The sequence below is a fragment of the Galeopterus variegatus genome, unplaced genomic scaffold, assembly GCF_000696425.1.
Source record: "Galeopterus variegatus unplaced genomic scaffold, G_variegatus-3.0.2 Scaffold18, whole genome shotgun sequence".
NCBI lineage: Eukaryota > Metazoa > Chordata > Mammalia > Dermoptera > Cynocephalidae > Galeopterus > Galeopterus variegatus.
In genome coordinates, this window is record NW_007726129.1 from 1291975 (window position 1) to 1314606 (window position 22632).

Sequence of the window (22632 nt, forward strand, 5' to 3'; positions counted from 1 at the left end):
GGAAGATGAGAACAGAGCCTGGCTCCAGGGACAGGCCTTGGACTGTCTAAAGCCAGTCCCAAACAGTTCTCACAGTAGTTTTGTTGTGATGTAGTGGGAAGACGTGGGAGGGAGCAGCACGGCTCTGGGTTCTGCACCCATCACCAAGAGCTATTCAGCTTTGGCCTTGTCCCCACTATGGCCTCTGGAGAATGTTTGTTTAACCAGAGGCTTCCTGGGTGAAAAGACATGAAAGCTCAGGGTACACAAAGCTTGGGATGAGTGCTAGAGCCATGAGGGGCAACTTGCCCTTGAGTTCACTAGTTCAAACACAGGGCACATCAAGGTCTGGTTTGCTCCACCTCCCCAGTGATGCTCTGTCTTCCTTGTCAACCCATGGCCACCTCATCCATCTGTCCTCACCCCCACACCTTTGCTTGTAGCCTGTCTACACCTACTGCTCTTGCCCCACCCACATACACACACGTACTGTGAATATTTGAGCTCTGCCCTCCTTACTGAGCTGCTTAGATCCTCATACGCCCTGCCTCACTGACCTTTCTTCCTGGAGGAGAGCTTCTGCCCATGACGCTTGTGAGAGTAGAGATGTATTTAAGCATTTTCCATGGACATGCTGCTCAGACTCCAAGGAAGCAGGCAGAAGCTGGGGATGCTACCTGGAAGAGCTGCTTTGGGGAGGAGACCTGCCTGCCAGCCCATCAGCTTGCCTTCCTGTGCGGGTCTTGCGTTTGCCATGGCCCTGTGGGCCCCATTTCTACTCCTTAGCCAGGCAGGCAGGCCCCTCTGCAGCTCCCACCCACATTCGTGCCTTTGCCTTTATGTCCCCTTCCTGGAATGACTTTCTTCGCTTGTCCCCCCGTAGAAAACCTTGGCACACGTCAGGGGTCTCATTTCTCCTGTTACCATTTCTGTTCAGCATTGTATTAGAGGGCCTGGTCAGTGTAGCAAGGCAGGACAGAGAAATAAAAGGCATGTAGACTGGAAGGGGAGAAATAAAACTGTCTTTATTCTTACACAGTATAATCATCCATATAAGAAAATCCCAAAGAATCTTCAAAAAAGCTACCAGAACTAATTTGTGAGTAAGTATAGTGATGTTGCAGGCTACCAGGTGAATATATAAAAACCAAATATATACATATGTATACAAACATGCACATATATACACCCACACACACATATGTTTAACAGCTTTATTGAGAAAATTTACATACCATGACATTCATCTATTTAAAGTGTACAATTCAGTGGCTTTTAGCAAGTTTATAGAGTTGTTTGATCATCGTAATCTAATTTTAGAACATCTTTATTACCCCAAAAAGAAACCTTGACCCCATTCCTCCACCCCCAAAATCAATTATATTTTGATATAATAGCAAGAAACAATTGGAAATTTAAATTTTAAAATTCCATTTATAATAGCATCAAAAATGAAGTACTTAGAGATAAATTTGTCAAAACATTGCTGAGAAGAATTAAAGATGATAAATAAAATAATGATAAATGGAGAGATATGCCATATTCATGGATTGGGATAGTCAATATTGTTAAGCTACCTATTCTCTTCAAATTGATCTACAGATTCAACACAATCTTAATCAAGATCCCAGCAGGCAGTGTCCCAATGAAAGACACTGTTAAGAGGGCCAGCCCGTGGCTCACTCGGGAGAGTGTGGTGCTGATAACACCAAGGCCACAGGTTCGGATCCCATATAGGGATGGCTGGTTGGCTCACGTGGGAGAGCGTGGTGCTGACACCACCAAGTCAAGGGTTAAGATCCCCTTACTGGTCATCTTTTAAAAAAAGAGAAAGAAAGACACTGTTAAGAAAATGAAAAGATTAGCCACAGACTGTAAGAAAATACTCGCAAAACATAAAAAGAACTTATATCCAAAATATATCAAGAATGCTATGGTTCAGTAAGATAAACAACCCAAAAATAATGTGTTAAAGATTTAAATAGACAATTCAATAACTTTCTAATAAATGGATGACAAATAAGTACATGAAAAGATGCTCAACATCCGTGGTCATTGGGGAAATGCAAATTAAAACAATTACATACCTATTAAAATGGCTAAAGAAAAAGAAAAAAGAGAAGTAACTGAGAATACCAAGTGCTAGTGAGGATGTGGAACTCATACATTGCTGGTAGGAATGCAAAATAGCTCAGCCACTTTGGAAAACACTTCGGCAGTTTCTTATCAAGTTAAACATACACTTATCTTATGACCAGCAATACCACTTCTAAGTATTTACCCAAGAGAAATGAAAACATATATCTGCACAAAGACCGAGATGCAAATATTTGTTGGCTTTATTCATAATAGCCAGAAATTGGAAACAACTCAAATGTCATCAGCTGATGAATGGATAGACAAACATAAAATGGAGTACTACTCAGTTATAAAAAGGAATAAAATATTTATACTCCTAACAACATTGCTGAATCTCGAATGTGGTATGCTAAGTGCAAGAAGCCAGACACATGACACTCCATATTCTATGTTTTCCTTTATATGACATTCTGGAAAAGGCAAAACTATAGGAACAAATCAGATCAGTGTTACCAGGGACTGGGGTTGTGTAGAGTGGATTGACTGCAAAGAGGCATGAGGGAACTTTTTTGGAGTGACAGAAATGTTTTATGTTATGACAGTGGTGATGGTAACACGACTATATACATTTGTTAAAACTCATCTGAACTGTACAATTAAAAAGGGAGAATCTTGTTATATGTAAATTATTCCTCAATTTAAAAAACATGTTAAACAATTTACTGTGATACACTTCCAAGATCAGTTCCAGCCCCCTCTCTTTCACAAGGCTTCCCTTGACCGCATCCTGGTTGCACCACCTCTGGTGAGTCCCTTCCAGGTCATTGATGGTTTTGGTTCCTGCTAACCACAGCTTAGGATCATTTCTCGGGGGCATTTGGCACAGCCAGGCTCTGTTCATTGCTGGCTATGTGAGAGGCCAAGAGTACTGTCTGAGGCAGGGGGCAGGCTGGGGACAGGGGCTGAGACCTGGGTGAGCTTCTGCAACTGTCCTGCTTCTCTGTCAAGTACCTCTACTCAGCTATTGCTGTCTCTTCCCCCATAGGTTGGGACAAACATTCCTATGGTTACCATGGTGATGATGGGCATTCCTTCTGCTCCTCGGGGACTGGCCAGCCCTATGGTCCCACATTCACCACAGGAGACGTGATCGGCTGCTGTGTCAACCTCATCAATGGCACTTGCTTCTACACCAAGAATGGCCACAGCCTTGGTAGGTGCATAGGGGACCTTGGAGGGTCTGCCTTGTGGAGTCACTTTGGTTGGTGAGAAGCTCAAGGACAGGCCTTAAAGTCAAAGCAATGTCAAGGAGCCTCTGCTGGGCTCCTGGGAAACTACAGCCATTTCAGGCATGAAGCCCTTTAAGGTGAATGGAGGGTAGTGGGGGAATGCCCTTTGCTAACCCATCCATCCATTCAGCAGCATTTATCAAGCCCGGGGTGGGTGCTAAGAGTGCAGCAGTGTCCTGGTCATGATCCGAGCCTTTGTGGCACTTGGAGTAGGGTTTGGCATTGGATGAGAAGTTTGAGGGGCCCAAGTACAGGCAATTCCTGGCTTACGATAGTTTGACTTAGGATTTTTCAACTTTACAATGGTTTTATTGGGGTATTAAATGCATTTTCGACTTATGATATTTTCGACTTATGATGGGTTTATTGGGATGTAACCCCATCGAAAGTCGAGGAGCATCTGTACATGGTTGACAGTGATGGTGGTTTGTGTGCCAGTGACCTGGCCCAGGCTTTGGCTGGCACTTCTGATGGTCAGGGTGCTTGTTGCTATGGAGCAACAGTGAGGGCTGCCCTGATCTAGGAGGTAAACAGAGACGCTGGAGTCAGATGGGGCCAGTTCTCCTCTGGGCTGTTCATGGTTACGGCCAGCAACCTGGGCATTTACATTGAAAAAGTTCTCTTTGGTGAACTTGCAAAGAATGGACTAGATTAAAGGCCAGGGAAAGAGGCAGGTGGCTTGAGGTAAGGCAGTAGTGATGGGTACAGGAAGTGGGAAACTGGCCTAACAGAGGCCCAGGGGTGGCACAACAGGGCTCAGTGACTGACAGGGTCAACTCACAAGAAGGAAAGATGGGGATGTGGCTGGATTGGTGGGGCTATTAACCAAGATAAGGAGGATGATGGGGGCCTCAGGATCCCTTGGAGGAGCAATCCTATACACATGTAGAAATTTAGGATTAGAACTTGAGAGAGAAAGGGACTTGAGCTATTCTAATGCCTTGTCCTGCTAGGTACTAACAGGTTTTTTGATAAACTGGCCTGAGATGGTGCCTTAACTGCTAGGTCTGCCTGCCTCGGTTTGCAAGGTCTCTGATCTGGCCATGCCCTAATTCTCCCAGAATGCTATATCAAGGGGACGACTGGCAGAAACCTGCCAGCCAGGCAGCCACAAGCTCTGTCCGGAAAGGGAGTTAGGCATTTTACATGGAACTGAACTCCTAGGAGGCCTGCTTCCCCAGGCTGGGGGCAGTAAAAAGGTGGCTGCCATTCCCCATATCCCCTCTGTGGCTTCTCCATAAGCCAGCCAGAATCAGGGGACCTCAGTAGGAACTGGGTTTACTAGTGGCTGGGGTTGAGTGACTAGGAGCTTTACTCAACAGGGTAGTTAGATATTATAGCCCAGAGAGGCAGGAAAACCTAGGGAACTGGGCAGCCAAGAGCATAGCTCAGATATTGTACAGCTGGCCCAGGTACACATCCAGAGGAAACCTCCTCTGAAATTGATGGCCGCCTTGCTGCAGTTGCTTGTGTTCAGCTGGTGAGGAACTAGCAGCTGGAGAACGGGGCCAAGGTCTCAAGGTGGCTCTTCACTCCCCACTGTGCTCTCTGACTCTGACTCTAGTGATTTCTCAGCTGTGGAATCTGCTGCTGTCAGAGTTCCAGGGACAACTGTTCTGGGCTCTCACCCTGTACCCAAGGCCCCCTTCACCTGCCCCTTTAGATACCTGCCTTCCTCACATCCCTTCAGCTTATCCTCTTGCTCAGAACATGGCACCCGCTGTGGTTTGGGGCATATACTGCTGTCCCCTCGGCACCTGCATCTCCCTCCTCTGGGCCCTAAATGTGCACCAGAATCTCCAAAGGGCTCTGAACTCTTTTTCCAGGTTCCACAGGGAGCTCATGGCCACTTTAATGTCAGCCCAAACCCTCAGACTGTTTTTAAAAACTCATCTTCCTAGTGGATGTTTTTTTTTTTTTTAAAAAAAGATGACTGGTAAGGGGATCTCAACACTTGACTTGGTGTTGTCAGCACCACGCTCACCCAGTGAGCTAACCGGCCATCCCTATATGGGATCTGAACCCGTGGCCTTGGTGTTATCAGCACCGCACTCTACCGAGTGAGCCACGGGCCGGCCCCCTAGTGGATGTTTTTAATTGACCCCAAGCAAGACCTCACACATCTAGTAATTGAACTTCATTTAGTTTATTGCCTATTTATCCAGCCTGTGAATATCTTTTATGGCTTTGCTTGCTCTATCTCAAATGTTTGATATCATTTTCAGAGTTATATTAACCTAAAATTTGATAAACACGTTTGTGTGTGTTTTCATGAAGATACTGATTAAAAATATTGGAAAAGGTCAAGGTGGAGATTCAAGCCCTTCAGCATACAGTCGAGCTTGTCCAGGTAGACACCAGCCATTTAAGAATCAGTTATGTTAGCTTAAAACTCATGTTTTTTTCATCTTGTCCACAAGGATATTATTGAGACTTTACTGAAAAATGGATATGACCTGTCCTGTGCATTTTTTAGATCATAAAATCTAATGGGAAGGCAGTGAAGTTGGAGTCACAGACTGCTTAGTGATTCTTCTAATTTTCATTACCTTTTCACAAGGCATCTTATCAGTAATGTGCTTTAGAACCCTAATTCTGCCCCCTTTAGAGAAGCAGAATGATGTTCTCTGCCTTTTGCCTTCCCGCCGCTTTCCTCTGTCACAGCACTTACCCTTTGCAACATTAGTCAGTTGTCTGTAATTATTAGTCACATGCTATCTTTGTTGCTGGAGTCGGAAGCACTTTGAGGGCCAGTCTTGCAGCTGTTTCCCTAGTCCTTACAGGGCCTGGCTCCTGGAGAAAGGATGAGTGCCCGGAGACAGGGGACATATGTCTCATCCACAAGTAGTCCATGCACAAGCAGTCCATGCTCTTGCAGTCATTTTCACACAGCCCTGTGCTCTCTCATAAGGTCTTTATATTCCCAGCCTCAGGGACTCCTGACCTATGTCCGTTTGGCCCAGGACACTTCTTATCAGAAAGTCTGGCTATCTTGTTTGCATCATGGATCTTTGCCCGGACTTTCTTCCTGTGGGCCAACTCAGATCTTGCCATTACATTGGCCTTGCAGAGGCTCACAAAAACCTGCAGGGCCGAGGGAGCAGTGTTACCCTTGTCCAGTGCAGTCGGGGTGGAATAACCTCTCTACTCATTCTCCTGAAAGCCTCCTCAGATGTGCAGAGGGGCTTCCAGATTCAATCCTGGTATCGTGCCAGAGTCATGCTGACTCTGCTTGTGGGGCTCAGAAGTGGCCTCAAGTAGGCAGACCATGAGGTTTATGAGCTTCTCTCACCAAGGAGCAAAATAGCCCAGCAAAGGATATAAATCATCTCTTGCACCTTGGTTTCTTCATCCATAAACTAGCATCAGTACACACCTTCCAAAGTTGTTCTGAGGGTTAAGTGATTCCTTGTAAGACACTAAGCCCAGTATTGGCACAGAGGAAGTCCATGGTACATGCTGGCTGGTGTGATTCTGGCCCAGGTTTACTGGGAGACCTATTGTCAGACCTTCAGCTGTTCTGTCTTGCTGGGTTTAAGTTTCTTTTCTGGGGTCAGGGGAGTAGACTGGGGACCTCTAAGGAGTCAGCAGTTTGAAAACCTCTCACACCAAAAGCTTAGGAATTTCTAGAAGATATAAGACTTTATCTAAAGAATGGGAGGGCTGTGAGTCCTTAGGAAAGTCTCCATTGGCCCCATTCACTTCTTAATCTGTAGAACGTGGGTGTATATTCTGTTGGATATTCTAAGACCCCTGTCCTGCTCAGGTCTGCTCACATATTTGGGGTCCCGCTCCCCTCCACCCTTACTTCCAATTCAGGGCTGAGATTTCTGGAAATGTAGCCTCTTCTTTTGGCAGGAGGGTTTGGAGTGTACACAGGCCATTGTTAACTTGGGTTTTGCCAACTTGAAAGCTCTGAGGACTCTGAATGAATATGTCTGGAGATGGGCACCTGCCACCCACCGTCTCTGCTTATTTTTCAGCTTAGAGATGATGTTGGAGCATCAGACTAGGAATGAGTCCAGCTCCACCACATCTGCTAGCTTTATGGCTGTTAGCAAATCATTTAACCTCTGAGGCTTACTTTCCTCATCTGTAAAACAGGGTAAGAAAGCCTGTCCCCTAGAGTTGTTGTAAGGATTAGATGAGATAATGGATGGAAAAAGATCTGGCACATACAATAGGTTTCCGTAAATATGTGTTGGATCAAGAGAAGGATCAGGCCTGAAGGCCCTCAGGATATAGATCATTTAGGTTGAGTCCTTCCTAGCAGGCATTCCTTGAGAGGGTGGAAGAGCTGTGGACAAATACCTAAGCATCTGACTTCACTTCCGGCCAGGCTACTCAGCAAAAGAAAAGCCAGGGTCTAAAACTACCAGGCCCTAGCATGTGCTTGACCACTGTCTCCACCATGGGCCTTCCCCATCCAATGGACTGATGATTGTTCCTTTCCCCCCTCAGGTATAGCCTTCACAGACCTCCCGGTAAGTACTACTATTGGGTCTTCCCTCTCTTGGGCTGTTGGGGGCTGACTGGGATGGGGAATGGTGGTACCTGCAAGTGCAGGGTGTGGAGTCTGGTCCTTTCCCCAACCAGGGATGTGTGCTGTGCTGTCAGCTTGAGGGTACCACTAGGGGTACCTACTGGCCTTCCTCTCTCTCCAGCAGCAAAGGCATGGTCTTCTTCCACGACTCTTAGCAGGTGACAGTAATTTGTGGCATTTCCAAAGGCAGCTGTGGGGTTGCGGGGTGGAAGGTGGTGGTGGAATGGGGTCTGAGCCAGCTCTGTGTGGCTTACAGCCAGTGGGCTGGGTACAGAGTATAGGGAATTATTCCTGACCTGTTAGGGAGTCCAATCCCTGTACATACCCATCAGAGATCCCTGAGGAAAGCCAGTGCCGTAGGGGACCTAGTTTGCTACCACTCAGAGTACTCCTGAGCCAGAGAGGTGAGCTTTGTGGGGTTTTCTTCGTAGAAGATGATGGGTTAGTTCAGGGCTCATCCCCACCTCCAGCCACCCCCACCTCCTGCACCCCAGTCCTTCTTTTATTATGAGTCATCACAGGCCTTGTCACGTGCAAGGCCTCCGCCCAGAATGCTGGGAGCCTGGCCTGGCACTGTGTACCCTGGCTGGGTTCTAGAAGGAAGGAAAGTTTGCTGACTGTGGTGACTCCTTTGGGATCCTGGGCTCCCCCGTGATGTCCCAGGATATGCCCAGACTGCAGCACCCTGGATCCTGTTAGAACCTCCTGTCTATGGATCAAAATCCCTGCCTCCTCCCTGGAGGCCCCCAAGAGGGGCCATGGTCCCAGAAAGAAAAAACACTCAGGAGGTGAATTCTGACCCTGGCTGGGGAAGAGTCTAGTTGTGGAGATGTGACATGAAATGACCAGACTTGAATGTGGGCAGTATGCTGTCAAGTGCTAGAAAGTGTGGGGAATGTCACTGTGGGTCATGATGGTCAGGGAAGGCTTGCTGGAGGAGGCGGGCTTTGCCAGTGGTGTGGAGAACGGGCAGGAAAATAAAGGAAGCGAGAGAACTTGTGGGTTCAGAGCTCATGGTGGGCTGAACCCAGTGTGTAAGGAAGGCACACAATACTCAGGAATGACACATGGCCTGAGGATGGGAGGTACAGAGTGGACTGGGGGGCCCTGGGAAGACAATCTGCAATGTAGTGAGGAGGAGGCTAGTGAGGCTCAGGCAGTAGCTCTAGTAGTGGGGAGCCACAGGAAGTGCTGAGTGAGGGAGTGACCTGGCAAAAGCTGGCCATGGCAGGGGATAAATGGACAGCAGGGAGCCCCACACCTCAGTGGCTGGAAGATCCTTCTTTTAGGGAGCCTCTGGCAGGGAGGACAGCAGCCTTTCTCTACCTTTGCTGTCACTGAGGGGTCCAAATCACCTAATCCCTTTGCCATGCTCTCCTCCTCCTTTCTCTTTCCTGTATTATCTCAACCCTTTCTGCCACTCATATGAGTATAGCTCTTTTTCATGGCAAAGGGATCCTTGGCCCTGGGTCCTTCCAAGAGGAGCCATTACCCACCCCTGAAACAGACTTTCTCATAGGCACACTTGCAGGGTTGCGGAGCCGGGTCCACTTCTGTGTGCCTTGGCTGAATCCCAAAGGGGGATCTTGGGCCTTGGAGACACAATGGCCTCTGATACCGGGTAGAGGCTCTCTATATTGAGCCTTGCTTGCTTTTCTTTTGCTTTCTCCCCTCAAGCTTTGGGCTCAGCCCTGCCTTCTCTAGCCTTGCTGCAACTCTCTCCCAGCTCCAGTGTGGGCCAGCAGGAGCCACGGAGGCAAGGCCAGGCGAGGTCCTGCTGTGCTGCTGCCCTCAGGGCTCAACTGACATTTCATTCTCCTCCTCAGGCCAACCTCTACCCCACCGTAGGCCTGCAGACACCCGGGGAGATTGTGGATGCCAACTTTGGGCAGCAGCCCTTCCTGTTTGACATTGAAGACTACATGCGGGAGTGGCGTGCCAAGGTCCAGGGTACTGTCCACTGCTTCCCCATCAGTGCCCGGCTTGGCGAGTGGCAGGCAGTGCTGCAGAAGTGAGTGCCCTGCTCCCCACCCTTACCCACCCCTACCCCATCCCAGGTGCCTCACTCTCCTATAGGCCCTATAGTACTTCAAGTTGCTCTTATGAGTTCCCTTCTAGGAGGCACTCCCAGGGTGATTCAACCTGTTGCTCTCCTGCTTCCTTCTCATTGGATGGACAGCTCCTGCTCAGTTCTCAAGAGCTGCTCCTAATAAACCTTTGCCCCTCCTGTATGTGAGGTCACCAGCAGGGCTGTTCGCCTTCCCCAGGTCATTTTGCAGAGGATGTACTAGGATGCCCCATGGTCTCCTCCTCCATGCGCTTTTTTCCCACCATAGGGAGTATCCGTCAGGGAGTATGACTCTGGCCTGAGGTGACCTCACAAGGCTCAGCATTCAGCTAAGTCCCATGTACCCATGGCAGTGGATGGGAATAGGGTCCTCTCTAAGACCAGCTTAGCTGGCTTCTTGGCTAATTAATTCCCAAACTATCCTGGAAGCTGGTGGTGTTGAGACTCTCAAGGGAGGCCAGGTTTGGGTCTCTCTTCCACTTTCCTGCTTCAGGCCTGAGTGAGGCAATGACCAGTACCTACTTTGCCAGGAGGTGGGTGTTAGCTTAGCTCCCAAGGGTGGGCAGAAGGGTACAGGGGAAGGGCTGGACTTCCACTAGCCCTGGTTATTGCCCTGCAAAGGCACCAGTGTGCCAGGATCCCTTGGGTGGAGTTGGGGTGCACAGTGGGTTCTTTGTGCAGCCTTCCTTTCTTGAGGGATTGATGTTGAGGCAGGGGCTAGGTGGCCAGACCCTCCTCAGGAAGAGCAGCACTGCTTCCTCTTGTTCCTGGTCCCTAGAACAGGTGAGAAGTACTTCCTTGGAGGGCCAGGACAGTGCCACTCCCCACAGCAGGCTCACTGGTATGGGCAAGGGGAAAGGTGGAGCCGCACAGGCAGCATGGGGGAGGGACTTACACTCCCAGCTTTCAGGGCCTAGGCTCAGCACATGGGTGTTTTTGTTTATATGTATGTATTCATGTGCCTATATGTGTTCATATGTAATATTTACCAAGACCTGCGTATAATTTGTGTTCTGAGGTTTCATATGACCTCATTTTATGAATATCAGTAATGGCTATGTTATTTCGGAGACAAATTTACCACAAGGCCCTTGGCTGGCTTTCCCTAGAGGGAGATTAGGTTATTTCCTCTCTTTTGCTTGTTCAGGTAACCCTTTTGTACATAAAGAATTTTTCTTTTCTTTTCTTTTCCTTTTTTTTTTTTGGCGGCTGGCTGGTACAAGGGAATTTTTCATATTTAAGATTATTTTCTTGGTGTTCTTTTAAGAAGTGAAATTTTGCCCTTGTGTTCATAATAATAATAATATAATAGTTATAATAATTATTATTCAGAATATAATATTATATAATACATAATTTCATAATAAAGATTATAGTTATTGGCTTTTTACTTTCTACTGTATGTGTATTATCTCACTTACTCCTTAAAGCATGAGGGAACACATACCCAAACGTCTGTGCCTTCCACATGACAGCCCTTCAGACATTTGTGTCTGGTTGTTAGAACAATGACATCCAACACATGAATCCACAGAGGTATGCACTCTCGTATACATCAGACATGAAGGCTCAGCCTTCCACTCTATACATGTGCATACATGTACACATGTGTGTGCACACGTACACACATGTGCCACTGCTCAGCCAGCTTTGGATGGCATTAATTAGCCCCTGGGCATCAGGCTTCTCCATACCATTTCCCAAAAATTGTGTTCCTGTCAGCCCTGCTGATACCTGTCACTTCCTGGAAAAATTAGCCTGATATCTTGCCTTCTTGAGCCCCTGATTTGTGGTATATCATGGAGTAACATGGGGTGATAGGCTAGTTCCCCATCGCTGTCGAGAGCCAGCACTGCTGAGGGGCAGGTTCCCCTGGCGGTCTGCAGAGGAGCTCCTGTGTCTGTAGAAGATGTGCATATGGCATGCATCCTCTCTGTCTGGGCAGCTGCTGGACTGCTTGACGGGCTGTGTTTCAGGCGGCCCTTGGTGTGGCCATCAGCCATGTCTGGGCTTGCTGTAGTTCACAGGAGGCAGCCACTTCTCTGAGGAGATGGTGTGTGTCTGTATGTCTACTTTTGTTATACTCGCCTGTTCGTGGGCAGCATATCCCAGAGAAATTGCAGCCATTCTCCAAGCTGTGAGCACCGATGTGACCAGCTCCTCCCCAGCCTGACTGCATGAGTACTGGGGGAAGTTTTCATTTGGTTTCAGCCCCTTTATTCTCATTCTGTGGAGGTTGTACCTTTAAGATGTGTTTAGGGGAGACCTACTGGGGAGGTAGTCTGTCCCATCAGGTGGTCGGTGAGAAATGCAGTTCTTGAGTGTCACCTTGAGCTCTTCCTTTCTTCTAGCATGGTCTCATCTTACCTGGTGCATCATGGGTATTGTGCCACGGCCACGGCTTTTGCCCGAATGACTGAAACCCCGATTCAGGAAGAACAGGCGTCCATAAAGAACAGACAAAGTAAGGTTAATTTTCCTCTCCCCTTTCTTACCTTCACCTGTCCCTAGCTCTGCTCTCTGGCTCATGTCAGCCCTGCTTAACCTGCCAGGAGTTCATTCATCTCTGGTGCTCACCACCCTAGAGACCAGCCTACAGTCCCAGGCCAGCTCCAGGCCATGCTCCTGTCCCTCCTGCAAGACAACACTGCCCAGATGTATAGTTGGTAACATGAGAATATCTCAGAGTAACCTCCCTAATGCACACTCTGAAGGCCGGGCATGGCCAGGCCCTGGCATGGGCAGATCCTGCTCTTCCATGCTTGTTTCCTTTCCCCTGAGTCCTGGATTCCACTCAGCCTCCTATTCATGGTCTTCTGCAAAAGGTGTGTTTGCATCTTAGCAGACCAGTGCCCTGCTTTTTCCACCATTTCTTCAACCTTTGTAATTCTGCTTGTTCCTAGCCAGAGAGAGGACTAAAGTGGTCAGACAGGGTGAAGCTGATGCTTGGTGGCTGCTGTAGTGGCACCTCTCTCTGTTTCCCATCTCTGGTCCTGCCCTTTGCAGACAACCTAGAGTCCTCCCTTGGCCAAAGGAAGCTCTCTCCTGTGTGTTCGGGGACTCTTTTGTGGAAGGAGGGGCATTGGGAAAGAAGAAAAAGAGCCCAGCAAGGAGATAGGAGGAGGAGAGAACAAGGGCGAATGGCTTTGTGTGGGTGTGTGTGTCTGTGAGTGCCTGTTTGCGTCTCTCTGAGCCTGTTGTCTCTGTGTATGTGCATGTGTCTGTGTCTCCCAGAGAAGCTACGTTCAGCCAGACAGACGGAAAGGGATCCCAGACTTGGGATCTACGATTGAGAGGCCTCAGACCCAGAAGTCGCTCCCAGCAAGACGCACCAGGCCCCAGGGCAAGAGCGAGAAGGCAACAGCAAGATGCTGCTGGCCTGAGAGGTGTCAACGTCAGAGGTGCCAGCGTGAGGAGGGTGACCTCCTCTCCCAGCAGGGAGCACGCTGTAGCCCTGAAGACTGCCAAGAAACCAGTGGGCCCTGGCCCAGAAACCAGTGCATTCCCATTGCCACTCCCCTGTGAGACCTGGAAAGAGAGAAGTCTGTCTGAAGATGAGCCCCTTGGGCCACCACACTGCCTGGGTGCCCATCCCCAGACCGTGCTCCCACAGCCAGGGCCCCTCTCTGCCCTCAGGTCCCTGGTAACCTGTATCCCAAAGGAGTAGGCCTCTAACCTCACCCTCCTGCCTCTGGGCTGAGAGTCCCCCCTCCGTTTTCCCCTCTTATTCTTGAGGACTCCCTGACACTTGGCAGAAACCAGAGTCTGTTGCGGGGCTGGGAGGCCAGGTTCTTTCTTCAGCCTCTTCTGTAGCATCTCAAGCTGGCAGGACACTCTGAGCCAGCCCGTCTGACTCTTGGCTGGTCCCTGCTCTGAGGCTTTAGTGTCCTGGGTGTGTGGCTGTGAGTGAGGTCTGTAGCCCTCGCCCACTGCCTGTTCTTTCTCCCTGCAGAGATCCAGAAGCTGGTGCTGGAGGGCCGCGTGGGCGAGGCCATCGAAACCACTCAGCGCTTCTACCCAGGGCTGCTAGACCACAACCCCAACCTGCTCTTCATGCTCAAGTATGTCTTGCGCACCTCCAGGTCCCCTGGAGTCTGTCCCCTGTCAGCTGTGGTGGGAACATCAGCTCGGGCCATGCCCAGAGCATTGCCACTCCGCTCCCTCTGCAGGTGCCGACAGTTTGTGGAGATGGTGAATGGGACTGACAGTGAGGTCCGCAGCTTGAGCTCCCGAAGCCCCAAGTCCCAGGACAGCTACCCTGGCTCCCCCAGCCTCAGCCCCCGACATGGCCCTAGTAGTTCCCACATGCACAACACAGGTCAGCCGCTCTCCAGAGGGCTCTGGGAAGAACTGGAGAAGCAAGGCACCCCACATGCCCTTCCCTGGGCTGGGCTCAGGACTTGCTGCTGGATCTGGGGGGAGGGAAGTGGGACCACTGTGGTTATACCCAGGGCCTGGATTGATGACAAGCTGCCCTTTCTCTGCTGACTGTCCACTGGCTTCTAGGAGCAGACAGTCCCAGCTGCAGCAATGGCATCGCGTCCATCAAGAGCAAACAGAACCACAGTAAATACCCTGCACCCAGCTCCTCCTCCTCATCCTCATCCTCCTCGTCCTCCTCCTCCCCATCTTCTGTCAATTACTCCGAGTCCAACTCAACAGACTCCACCAAGTCCCAGCCCCACAGCAGTACCAGTAACCAGGAGACCAGGTGCCTATCTTGCTCTATTTCCTCCTCTCTGACTTCTGCTCTGTGCCAGCTGGGCCCACTGCAGTCTGTTCTTTGTCATTCCTTTCCCTTTACCCCCCCACCTCCATCCCAGATCTGTTCTTGGAGTACTAGCTATTGACCTACCGGGTCGGGCATTGGCTCTGGCTTCTGGCCCTACCCGTGATTTAGCTGCCGCTTTCCTTGGCTCTGGCTTTCTCCAGAGACGCTGATGCTGCCAGGCTAAGAATGTGGTCTCCTCCAAGGAGGCTGGGCCTGTCAGAACCCCCAGGGTCTATAATGAGGGAGCTTTTACTGGATCTGGCTTGTGAACAGTTAGGTTGAGCAGACAGGGGACCTAAGCTGCAGTTCCAGGTGGCTTTCACCAGTCCCCAGCCATGCCTCAAGGCTGACCAGGATTTAACTCCCAGCAGTCGGGTACTATGGGGCCCAGTCATTGGAGATGGGGAGGATATGTAGAAGAGGTATGTCAACTCAGAAGAGGACCAGGCAGGGGAGAGTCACAGAGGCAGCATTGGGACAAGAGTGGGAATCAGGTGACAGGCCTCTGGGGATAGACGGTGTCACAGTAGGGGCCAAGTGTTGGAGCCTGGTAAGCTTGAGCTGTCCTTTCATGCTCCTGGGGGCCCTCAGTTTACCCACAGCAACCCGTGGCTAAAGGTTGAATGGAGGCCCAACCAGGTTGCTCCATCCACATCCCCTTGGCCAACTCCCACCTCATCCCTTCCTCACAGTGACAGTGAGATGGAGATGGAAGCAGAGCACTACCCCAATGGTGTGCTGGAAAGCATGTCCACACGCATCGTCAATGGTGCCTACAAGCATGAGGACCTGCAGACAGATGAGTCCAGCATGGGTAAGGGCCACGCCCCAGCATGACCCAGCATGACATTCCCTGAGAGGGTGCTTTGCGGTCCAGATCCCTTTGCCCCCTGAATGGGGGCTTGGATGGGCAGGCTTTGGCAGCTTGAGAAGCTCCAGCCAGACCTGGGCCTACCACCTCCTTTGCCAGTTATGGGTAGGTCCTTGAGGTAGCTGTAAACATGTAAGAAGGGCCAGGCCTGCTGCCAAGACCAGAGTCCCTGCATTTGAGGCTGGAGGGAGTTTGAGAGTGTGTGTGTTCTCCTGATCACCTGCATTTGTGCAGGGTGAGCAGAGGGAAAGCTTTTGAGTCCTGCCTTACCCCTAGACTGTGAGCTAGGTGGATTAAGAGCATTTCACTATGGCTGCTCCGCCTGCTTATCCTAGCCCTTGCCTGCCTCTGGCAGATGCTGCAGCCCCCTCAGGGTTCTTCCTGCCCCACCCCAGCCCTACCCTTCTCTCCTCAACCCTCCTAACGTATTGCCTGCTGGGCTCTGGTGGCAGACGATGGGCATCCTCGGCGGCAGCTCTGCGGGGGCAACCAGGCTGCCACAGAAAGGATTATCCTGTTTGGCCGTGAGTTGCAGGCACTGAGCGAGCAGCTGGGCCGGGAGTACGGCAAGAATTTGGCCCATACGGAGATGCTGCAAGTATGGGACAAGCCAGGCCCTCACACAAAGTGGGCCCCCTATTTGGTGCTGGGGGCAGGGTGGCTCTGGGAGTGTCCAGGGGGCATGGTGACAGAGTGGGCTCTAATCAGGTCTGCAATGGGAAGTGAGGTATACCCCACCCTCTACAGGCTCTGGGGAGGGCACAGCCCTGCCCGACTCTACATTCCAAGTGTGTTGAGCTCTCACTGGGCACTATGCAGGGTTCTGTCTTTCTCTGGAGCCATGGAAGGTCGGGGAGGTTGCCACAGTCCTCTTAAGAGTGCCCTATCCCTTAGGATGCCTTCAGCCTGCTGGCATACTCAGACCCTTGGAGCTGCCCAGTTGGCCAGCAGCTTGACCCCATCCAGAGGGAACCTGTATGCGCTGCCCTCAACAGCGCCATTCTAGGTGAGTGGATCTAACAAAAACAGAAGCTGGCCCATGAGTGCCTCAACTGGTCTCTTTCCTCCTATCCCAAGGAAGAGCTGATTTTTGTCCAAATCAGGGCAGGAAGCTCTGCACAGGCCCTGGACATACTCACACAGAGACACTGAATCTCTCCAAGAGATTCTGTCCACTCTCTCACCTTCCACCCCACAAGGCAACTTTGACCTGGGCTAAGGCAGTAACCAAGCCTTATCTCTCCTCCACAGAGTCTCAGAACCTGCCAAAACAGCCCCCTCTGATGCTTGCCCTGGGCCAGGCATCTGAATGTCTACGGCTCATGGCCCGAGCGGGCCTGGGATCTTGCTCCTTTGCCAGAGTCGACGACTACTTGCACTAGCTGACTAGGCTGGGCTTGCCTGGCCCTTCCTCAGCCCCAGGGCTGGAGCAGCCTGGCCTTCCATAGGCACCTGGCGCAGGGACCTAGAAGCCATGGGCAGAGTCCACTCCTTCTGCCTGGCCTTTCCCCATCTCTCCTTCCTTCCTTTCCTCCTTTCAACCTACCTTCCTTCCTTCCTTTGTCCCCTCCTTCCCTCCGTCCTTTTTTCCTTCCCTTCCTCCTCCCCCACCCTCAGTCTCTCTCTCTCCCCTTCACGTGCAGCGGCCTATGACACAGTATTGGCTGGTTACTCTCATGTAGCGCCTTCTCCTTTGAAAGGGGGGTTTTGTTTTGAGGAGGGGTTGGGGTTTTTTAATCTATTTTTTTTTCTCCTGACTGAGCCACCAGTATTTATCTCTGGAGAGTTTGTGCTGAGCTGGTTTCTGCTAATTTAGTGATGAAGCCTATCCAAGTTGGTGATAGCTTATTATTTTCATAAGTAAAAACAAATGAGATTATATATAAAAATATATATATTAAAAAAAAGACACAGTATTTATCGTAGTGTTAGTGGTCCAGCACCTCTTGGGTGAGGCTGTCCAGACACCATCTGTTTTTATTTGAGTCCAACTCATTAAAAAAGAATCATCTCTGTCGCCTCAGCCAAGTGATTTGTTTATTTTAGGCTCCGCCTTTGTTGAGCCACAGGCTCAGCTGCAGCCTAGGGAAGCCAAATAGGCTTTGGGGGCCACTTAGTGGGCAGGGTCAGACTAAGTTGGTTTGCAGCATCCCAAGAGGTGTGGGTCCCTCAGCCCACACCTCTGAGAGTTGGACTGAGCAGACAACTACAGAGCCAGGGGTCCAGAGAAGGGACAGATTGGTCCAGGGCCACACAGCAAAGGGAGTAGAGGGTCCTTGGCCAGCACACTGTCTACCATTCTGCCCCGCCTCTCACTGCCTGCCTTGCTCCTCTTTCTCTTCCCTTTTCAATACCCTGCCTTCCCTTGTTGTTAAGATGGCCAAATAATTCATTTACTCTAAATTGATTGCCTGGAAACTACCTGCCTTTGACCTGAGAGCTGCTGGGAGGAAGACTCCATTCCCAGGACAGAGGCCCTTGAGTGCAGGGGCTGCTTTCTTCCTGCCTGGAACTTCACCATCTCTGCACAGCTCTGAGGGAATCGATGCTTTCTGTTGAGAAGCCGTTACCTTGTGGAGGTGGATTTTTGGCTGGAGTGGATGGAACCCTTGACCCCCTAGACCAGGTTTCACTGCAGCTGTCCCAGGCAGCTCCCTGCAGCTTGGCCCCAGTCACTCTTAGGAAAGACCATTATGAGTATTTTCTGGCCAGAGGAAGGGACCCCATGGCTTTACAAGTGTCCCACCAGCTGTTTCTGATGGATCCTCACAGCTGCTAGAGCAGAAACAGTCCCACTACCATTGGGGACTCAGGAGAGGAAGAGCTGAGATGGCTGCCAGGACATGGGGAGAGGACTGGCTGCCCAGGAGGAGGAAAAGGAGGAGACCTACGCAGAGGAGCACCAGGAGGGGTTGGGATTTCCATACCTGCTTCAGTGTGAGGGACAGCACAAACAGACCCTGAAAAGAGAAGGGTCAACCATGGCAAGGCCAGAAGTTGAACTTCCAGTGCCTTCCTGGATCTGGGCTGGGCAAGCTCCTGTCCCTTGTTAGTGGACTTGGGAATAGTTGGTATGGCCTGAGATATTCAGTGCCCACGAGGCCTCACCTGGCCCACAGCTGGACAACAAGAAAAATTATGAGTTGGACCAACTGCTGGTGATGGCGCCAGGGCTCTGGCCCTGGGCTCTCCCAGAGTTCTGCTTTGGGAGATGATCCTATAAGCCACTTCTTTTTCTTGATCCCTATCTGGGCCCCAGCTGGCAGCCCACAGACTATGACCTGTCGGGAGGTGTTGTCCCATTTGTAAAGGTAATTCATCCTGTGTAAGGCTGGAAATACCTCGTTCCCAAACCCAGAGGTTGAAACATTATACTGATAAAATGGTCAGAGCCAGTAGGATTAAGAATTAAAACCAGAGGCTTTTGCAGCTGGAATGGGATTCAGAGAACATTTCCTCTACCAATCCTCTCCTTTTACAGATATGGAAATAGGTCCTGGAGGTTAAGTGACTTGGCCAAAGTCACACAGCAAATTAGTGGCAGGGCCAGGACTAACCTTATCCCTGTGCATTGGGCAACACTGTTTAGTCCTGAAGCTGATGGCAGATGAACCCTGTGAGGGGTTTGACTGGTATGGCCTCCAGCAGTGTCTGAGCAGCTTGTACCTTCAGGATTGTGTCAGGGATGGGGATGAGTGCCTGGGCTTGGGTTGTGGAGTGACTGAGAGAGGGCCCAGGAGGGCTTGGGACAGCTGTGTGCCGTACAGGGTTGGGTGTCTGCCTGGCTTACACTCAGTACCCGTGGCCACCTCCCCATTTTCTGTGCCTTATCTCACTGTTTCAGCTGAGTCCAAGTTGTTTACTCTGTTCCTCTCCAGAGGGGCTCTCTGTCCCACTTGGACAGCTCACCTTGGGACATAAGCCTTTGCCCCACAATCTGTGGAGAGACCACAACCAAGCTGCTTGAACCCACCGTCTTGCTAATAGGCCAGGCCTGACTGCCAGCTGGAGGAGCCCCTTGTGTACACCCAGTCCTACTAACCTGCTTCCAGGAGCCTTGAGTAGGACAGGCACTTGGGAGGAGCTGGACCTGACCCATGGGGCAGGAGGAAGACTTGGTTCTGTGGGGCTGTCCAGCCCCGGGGGAGCAGCCTTCCCTGTCCACCTTCCCCTTGTGGCACCAAATGGCCGCTTCTTTTAGAGTGGAAACTGGCAGGCCACTCAAAGGCCAGAACCCCCTATCCCATCCCATGTGGGTCTTTGGCTGGGTGCAGGCCATCAGAACAGGGACACCACGAGGCAGAGAAGTGGGAACTGCCTGGCCACCCAGCACCTTCCCACCCCTTAAAGCAAGCACAAAGATGAGGCAGAGAACTGTTGGAGCTGAAAGTTCCTTTGGTTGCTCACAACTCAGGTTTGCATGCAGTGTGGCAGCCGGGCAGCAGAGCCCTACTTGACCTCGAGTCCTGTGCACCCGGACCTGTGGCCAGACTGTGGCCTCTGGCTGCGTCAGGCGCCCACCTGTTTGCATAGGGGTTTCCTTCATTAGTAACTGCAGCTGAAACAGATATCCTTTCACATTGTGCACACTGGTTCTGCCTTTGTCCTCTCAAGTTGATACTTGGCATTAGCATGGAACTTGTGGGTGTGGGAGGGTTGAGAGAATTCTAACGCAAAACATCCTATTAAAATTGTACTTGAGAGATGAAAAAACTCCTGTTGTATTTTGACAGAATTATTTTTATTAAAATATACATCCACGAGCAGTCATGAGTGTCTGGTCTCTGTTTTGGGTCTTGCTGGGGGGTTGGCACCCTTTGTGTGACACATTCCTGTCCTGTAGGCTTTGGGCCCTCCTGAGCCCACCTCTTGAGTGTCCAGGCTCCTGATGCCTTCTCAAGGACCCTTGAAACTTTGGGTGTTTGCAAGACCCCAAAAAGGATAGGTACTTAAGCTTCATTTTTCTCCCTTGAAACAGCTTTCGTCTAAGATAAGGAGAAAGTAGCGAATTTAGCTTCAGAAAGGTGACCGGAGGACTTCCTCTCTCCAAAAATAAGAGTTCAGTAGGCTAACTGGTTAGCTCAGTTGGTTAGAGCACAATGCTGATAACACTAAGGTCCAGGGCTCCATCCCTGTGCCGGCCAGCTGCCAAAAAAAAAAAAAGTTTAAGAATACAGTCCAAATATGCTCATTCCAAATATTGCACAGTCAGAAAGAGGGGTGCCTCTTTTAAGGGTATTGAAGTTAGCTTCCTGTCTGTCAGTCTGAGGAGAAAGAACTTGTGCTCAAAATCCTAGCACAGATACCTCTGTTTACTAACTGGGTGACCATGGAAAGTTAACTTCTCTGAGACTCCGTTTCACCATCCTTAAAATGTGGTTGATCCTCCCCTGTGGAGGTAGGGCATTATAGCATACATATGGCAGCGCTTGGCATATAGGGACACAGTACATGTGAGCAGCCTTCCTCCATGATGATGCTCTCTGGTGTGACGGGCCCACTCCTGCCTCATTTTGCCTCCCCTGCTCCCAAGGCACCAGGGGTTTATGCGGAGGAGGGATACAGTAGATCATGCTAGTGTCCACTTAGAGGTGGGACTGGAAACAGATTGGAGGCAAAGAAACCAGCTAGGTGGCCACTGTAGTAGGCCACAAATAAGAAGGCACTCAGCTTCTTAGAGGACTATAGCTCTACAGAATGCTTTTAGGGAAGAGCTAGTGTAGAGGGAAGAATGAGGTATTAGATTAAGCATGAAAGTCCTGGTTCCATAAGTAAAGCCAGAGCATGCTCATTTTCCTCTAGACTAGTGGTTCTCAACCAGGAGTGATTTTGTCCCCCAGGGGACATTTGGCAATGTCTGGAGATATTTTTGTTAGTCACAGCTGGGAGGAAGGTGCTTCTGGCACGTAGTGGTTAGAGGCCAGGGATGCTGCTGGACATCCTACATTGCAGACAGTTCCCACCACCCCTGCCCTACAAAGAATTATCAGGCCCAAGATTTCAATAGTGCCACTGTTGAGAAACCCTGCTCTAGAACAGTAGAACTTTGACCAGTGACTAAGATAGAAACATCAAACACAGGCACACTTTGATTCTGCCTCTTTTCTGTCTTCAGGATCCAGGGAGAAAGAAGACAACAATAAAACCCCATCAGAAGAGGGGGGTTAGAGGTTACAATTTCTCATCACTCTGGGAGCCATCCATAGTCACAGAGGGGGCAGCAGTGGTGGGATGTCCTGTTTCCTCCCAAAGCAGGGACAGCCCTGCTGCTGGTTATCAGGCCTACGTAGGAACTGCCCCAGGTAGGCTGGCATGTTCTGTCACTGCAGGCTGCTCTGGAATGATGGCTGGGAGACTCTCCTAATGCTGGCTGAGTGGGGGTCCAGACACTCACCAAGACAGACAAGCAGGGGAGATGAACCAAAGGGCAATCTTGGCACAAAATGGTATTTAGTTGGTGGGGAACATAGGCTCCAGTAAAGGGGTCAAAAGGACTGAGGTCACAGTCTTGAAGAGCACTGATATTTACCAGCCAATTTTTTTCTTTTTTGGCGGGTTGGCAGGTACGGGGATCCCAACCCTTCACCTTGGTGTTACAACACCGAGCTCTAACCAGCTGAGGTAACCGGCCAGCCAGCACTGACATTTAAGAAACAACCAAAGAACATCCAGGGGAAGAGGCGCTCAGACAGGCACCCGAGGAAACAGAAAAGAGGAGCATTAGGAGTCAGGAAGGAAGTCCAACGAGTTCAAGGGAACTGGCCTTGTGCAAAAATAGGTCGTTGTCCAACACGAGCCCTTCTGCATTCCAGAACAACCAAGGCCGACCAGAGTTCCCAGAACCTCCTAGTTCTTGACGCCGGTTGGCAGATCCGAGAGAATCCGAGGGTAGAAAACAGACCTCAGCCATTCCGCCGCCGGAAATGAATGACCAGAACCTCACGGCCAAACTACTTAAGCTCCGCCCCCAACGACCGAGCATGCGCAGCTCTCATTCACGGCCCCTCCCTGCTCTACCCCCACCCCCCCCCC

The 22632-nt window shown here is 50.5% G+C and overlaps 1 protein-coding gene across 1 annotated transcript in view; it reads left to right on the forward strand.

The window, feature by feature from the left end:
• RANBP10 (RAN binding protein 10) overlaps positions 1-17148 on the forward strand; it is a 60044-nt gene extending 42896 nt beyond the window's left edge. The window contains exons 4-14 of the mRNA XM_008567478.1: positions 3104-3271; positions 7809-7831; positions 9717-9901; positions 12310-12422; positions 13911-14019; positions 14128-14276; positions 14465-14669; positions 15422-15543; positions 16053-16198; positions 16495-16606; positions 16852-17148. Of these exons, the coding sequence (XP_008565700.1) occupies positions 3104-3271; positions 7809-7831; positions 9717-9901; positions 12310-12422; positions 13911-14019; positions 14128-14276; positions 14465-14669; positions 15422-15543; positions 16053-16198; positions 16495-16606; positions 16852-16982 (1463 nt within the window). The 3' untranslated portion in view covers positions 16983-17148. The remainder of the gene's footprint in view (positions 1-3103; positions 3272-7808; positions 7832-9716; positions 9902-12309; positions 12423-13910; positions 14020-14127; positions 14277-14464; positions 14670-15421; positions 15544-16052; positions 16199-16494; positions 16607-16851) is intronic.
• Positions 17149-22632: the final 5484 nt, after the last annotated feature.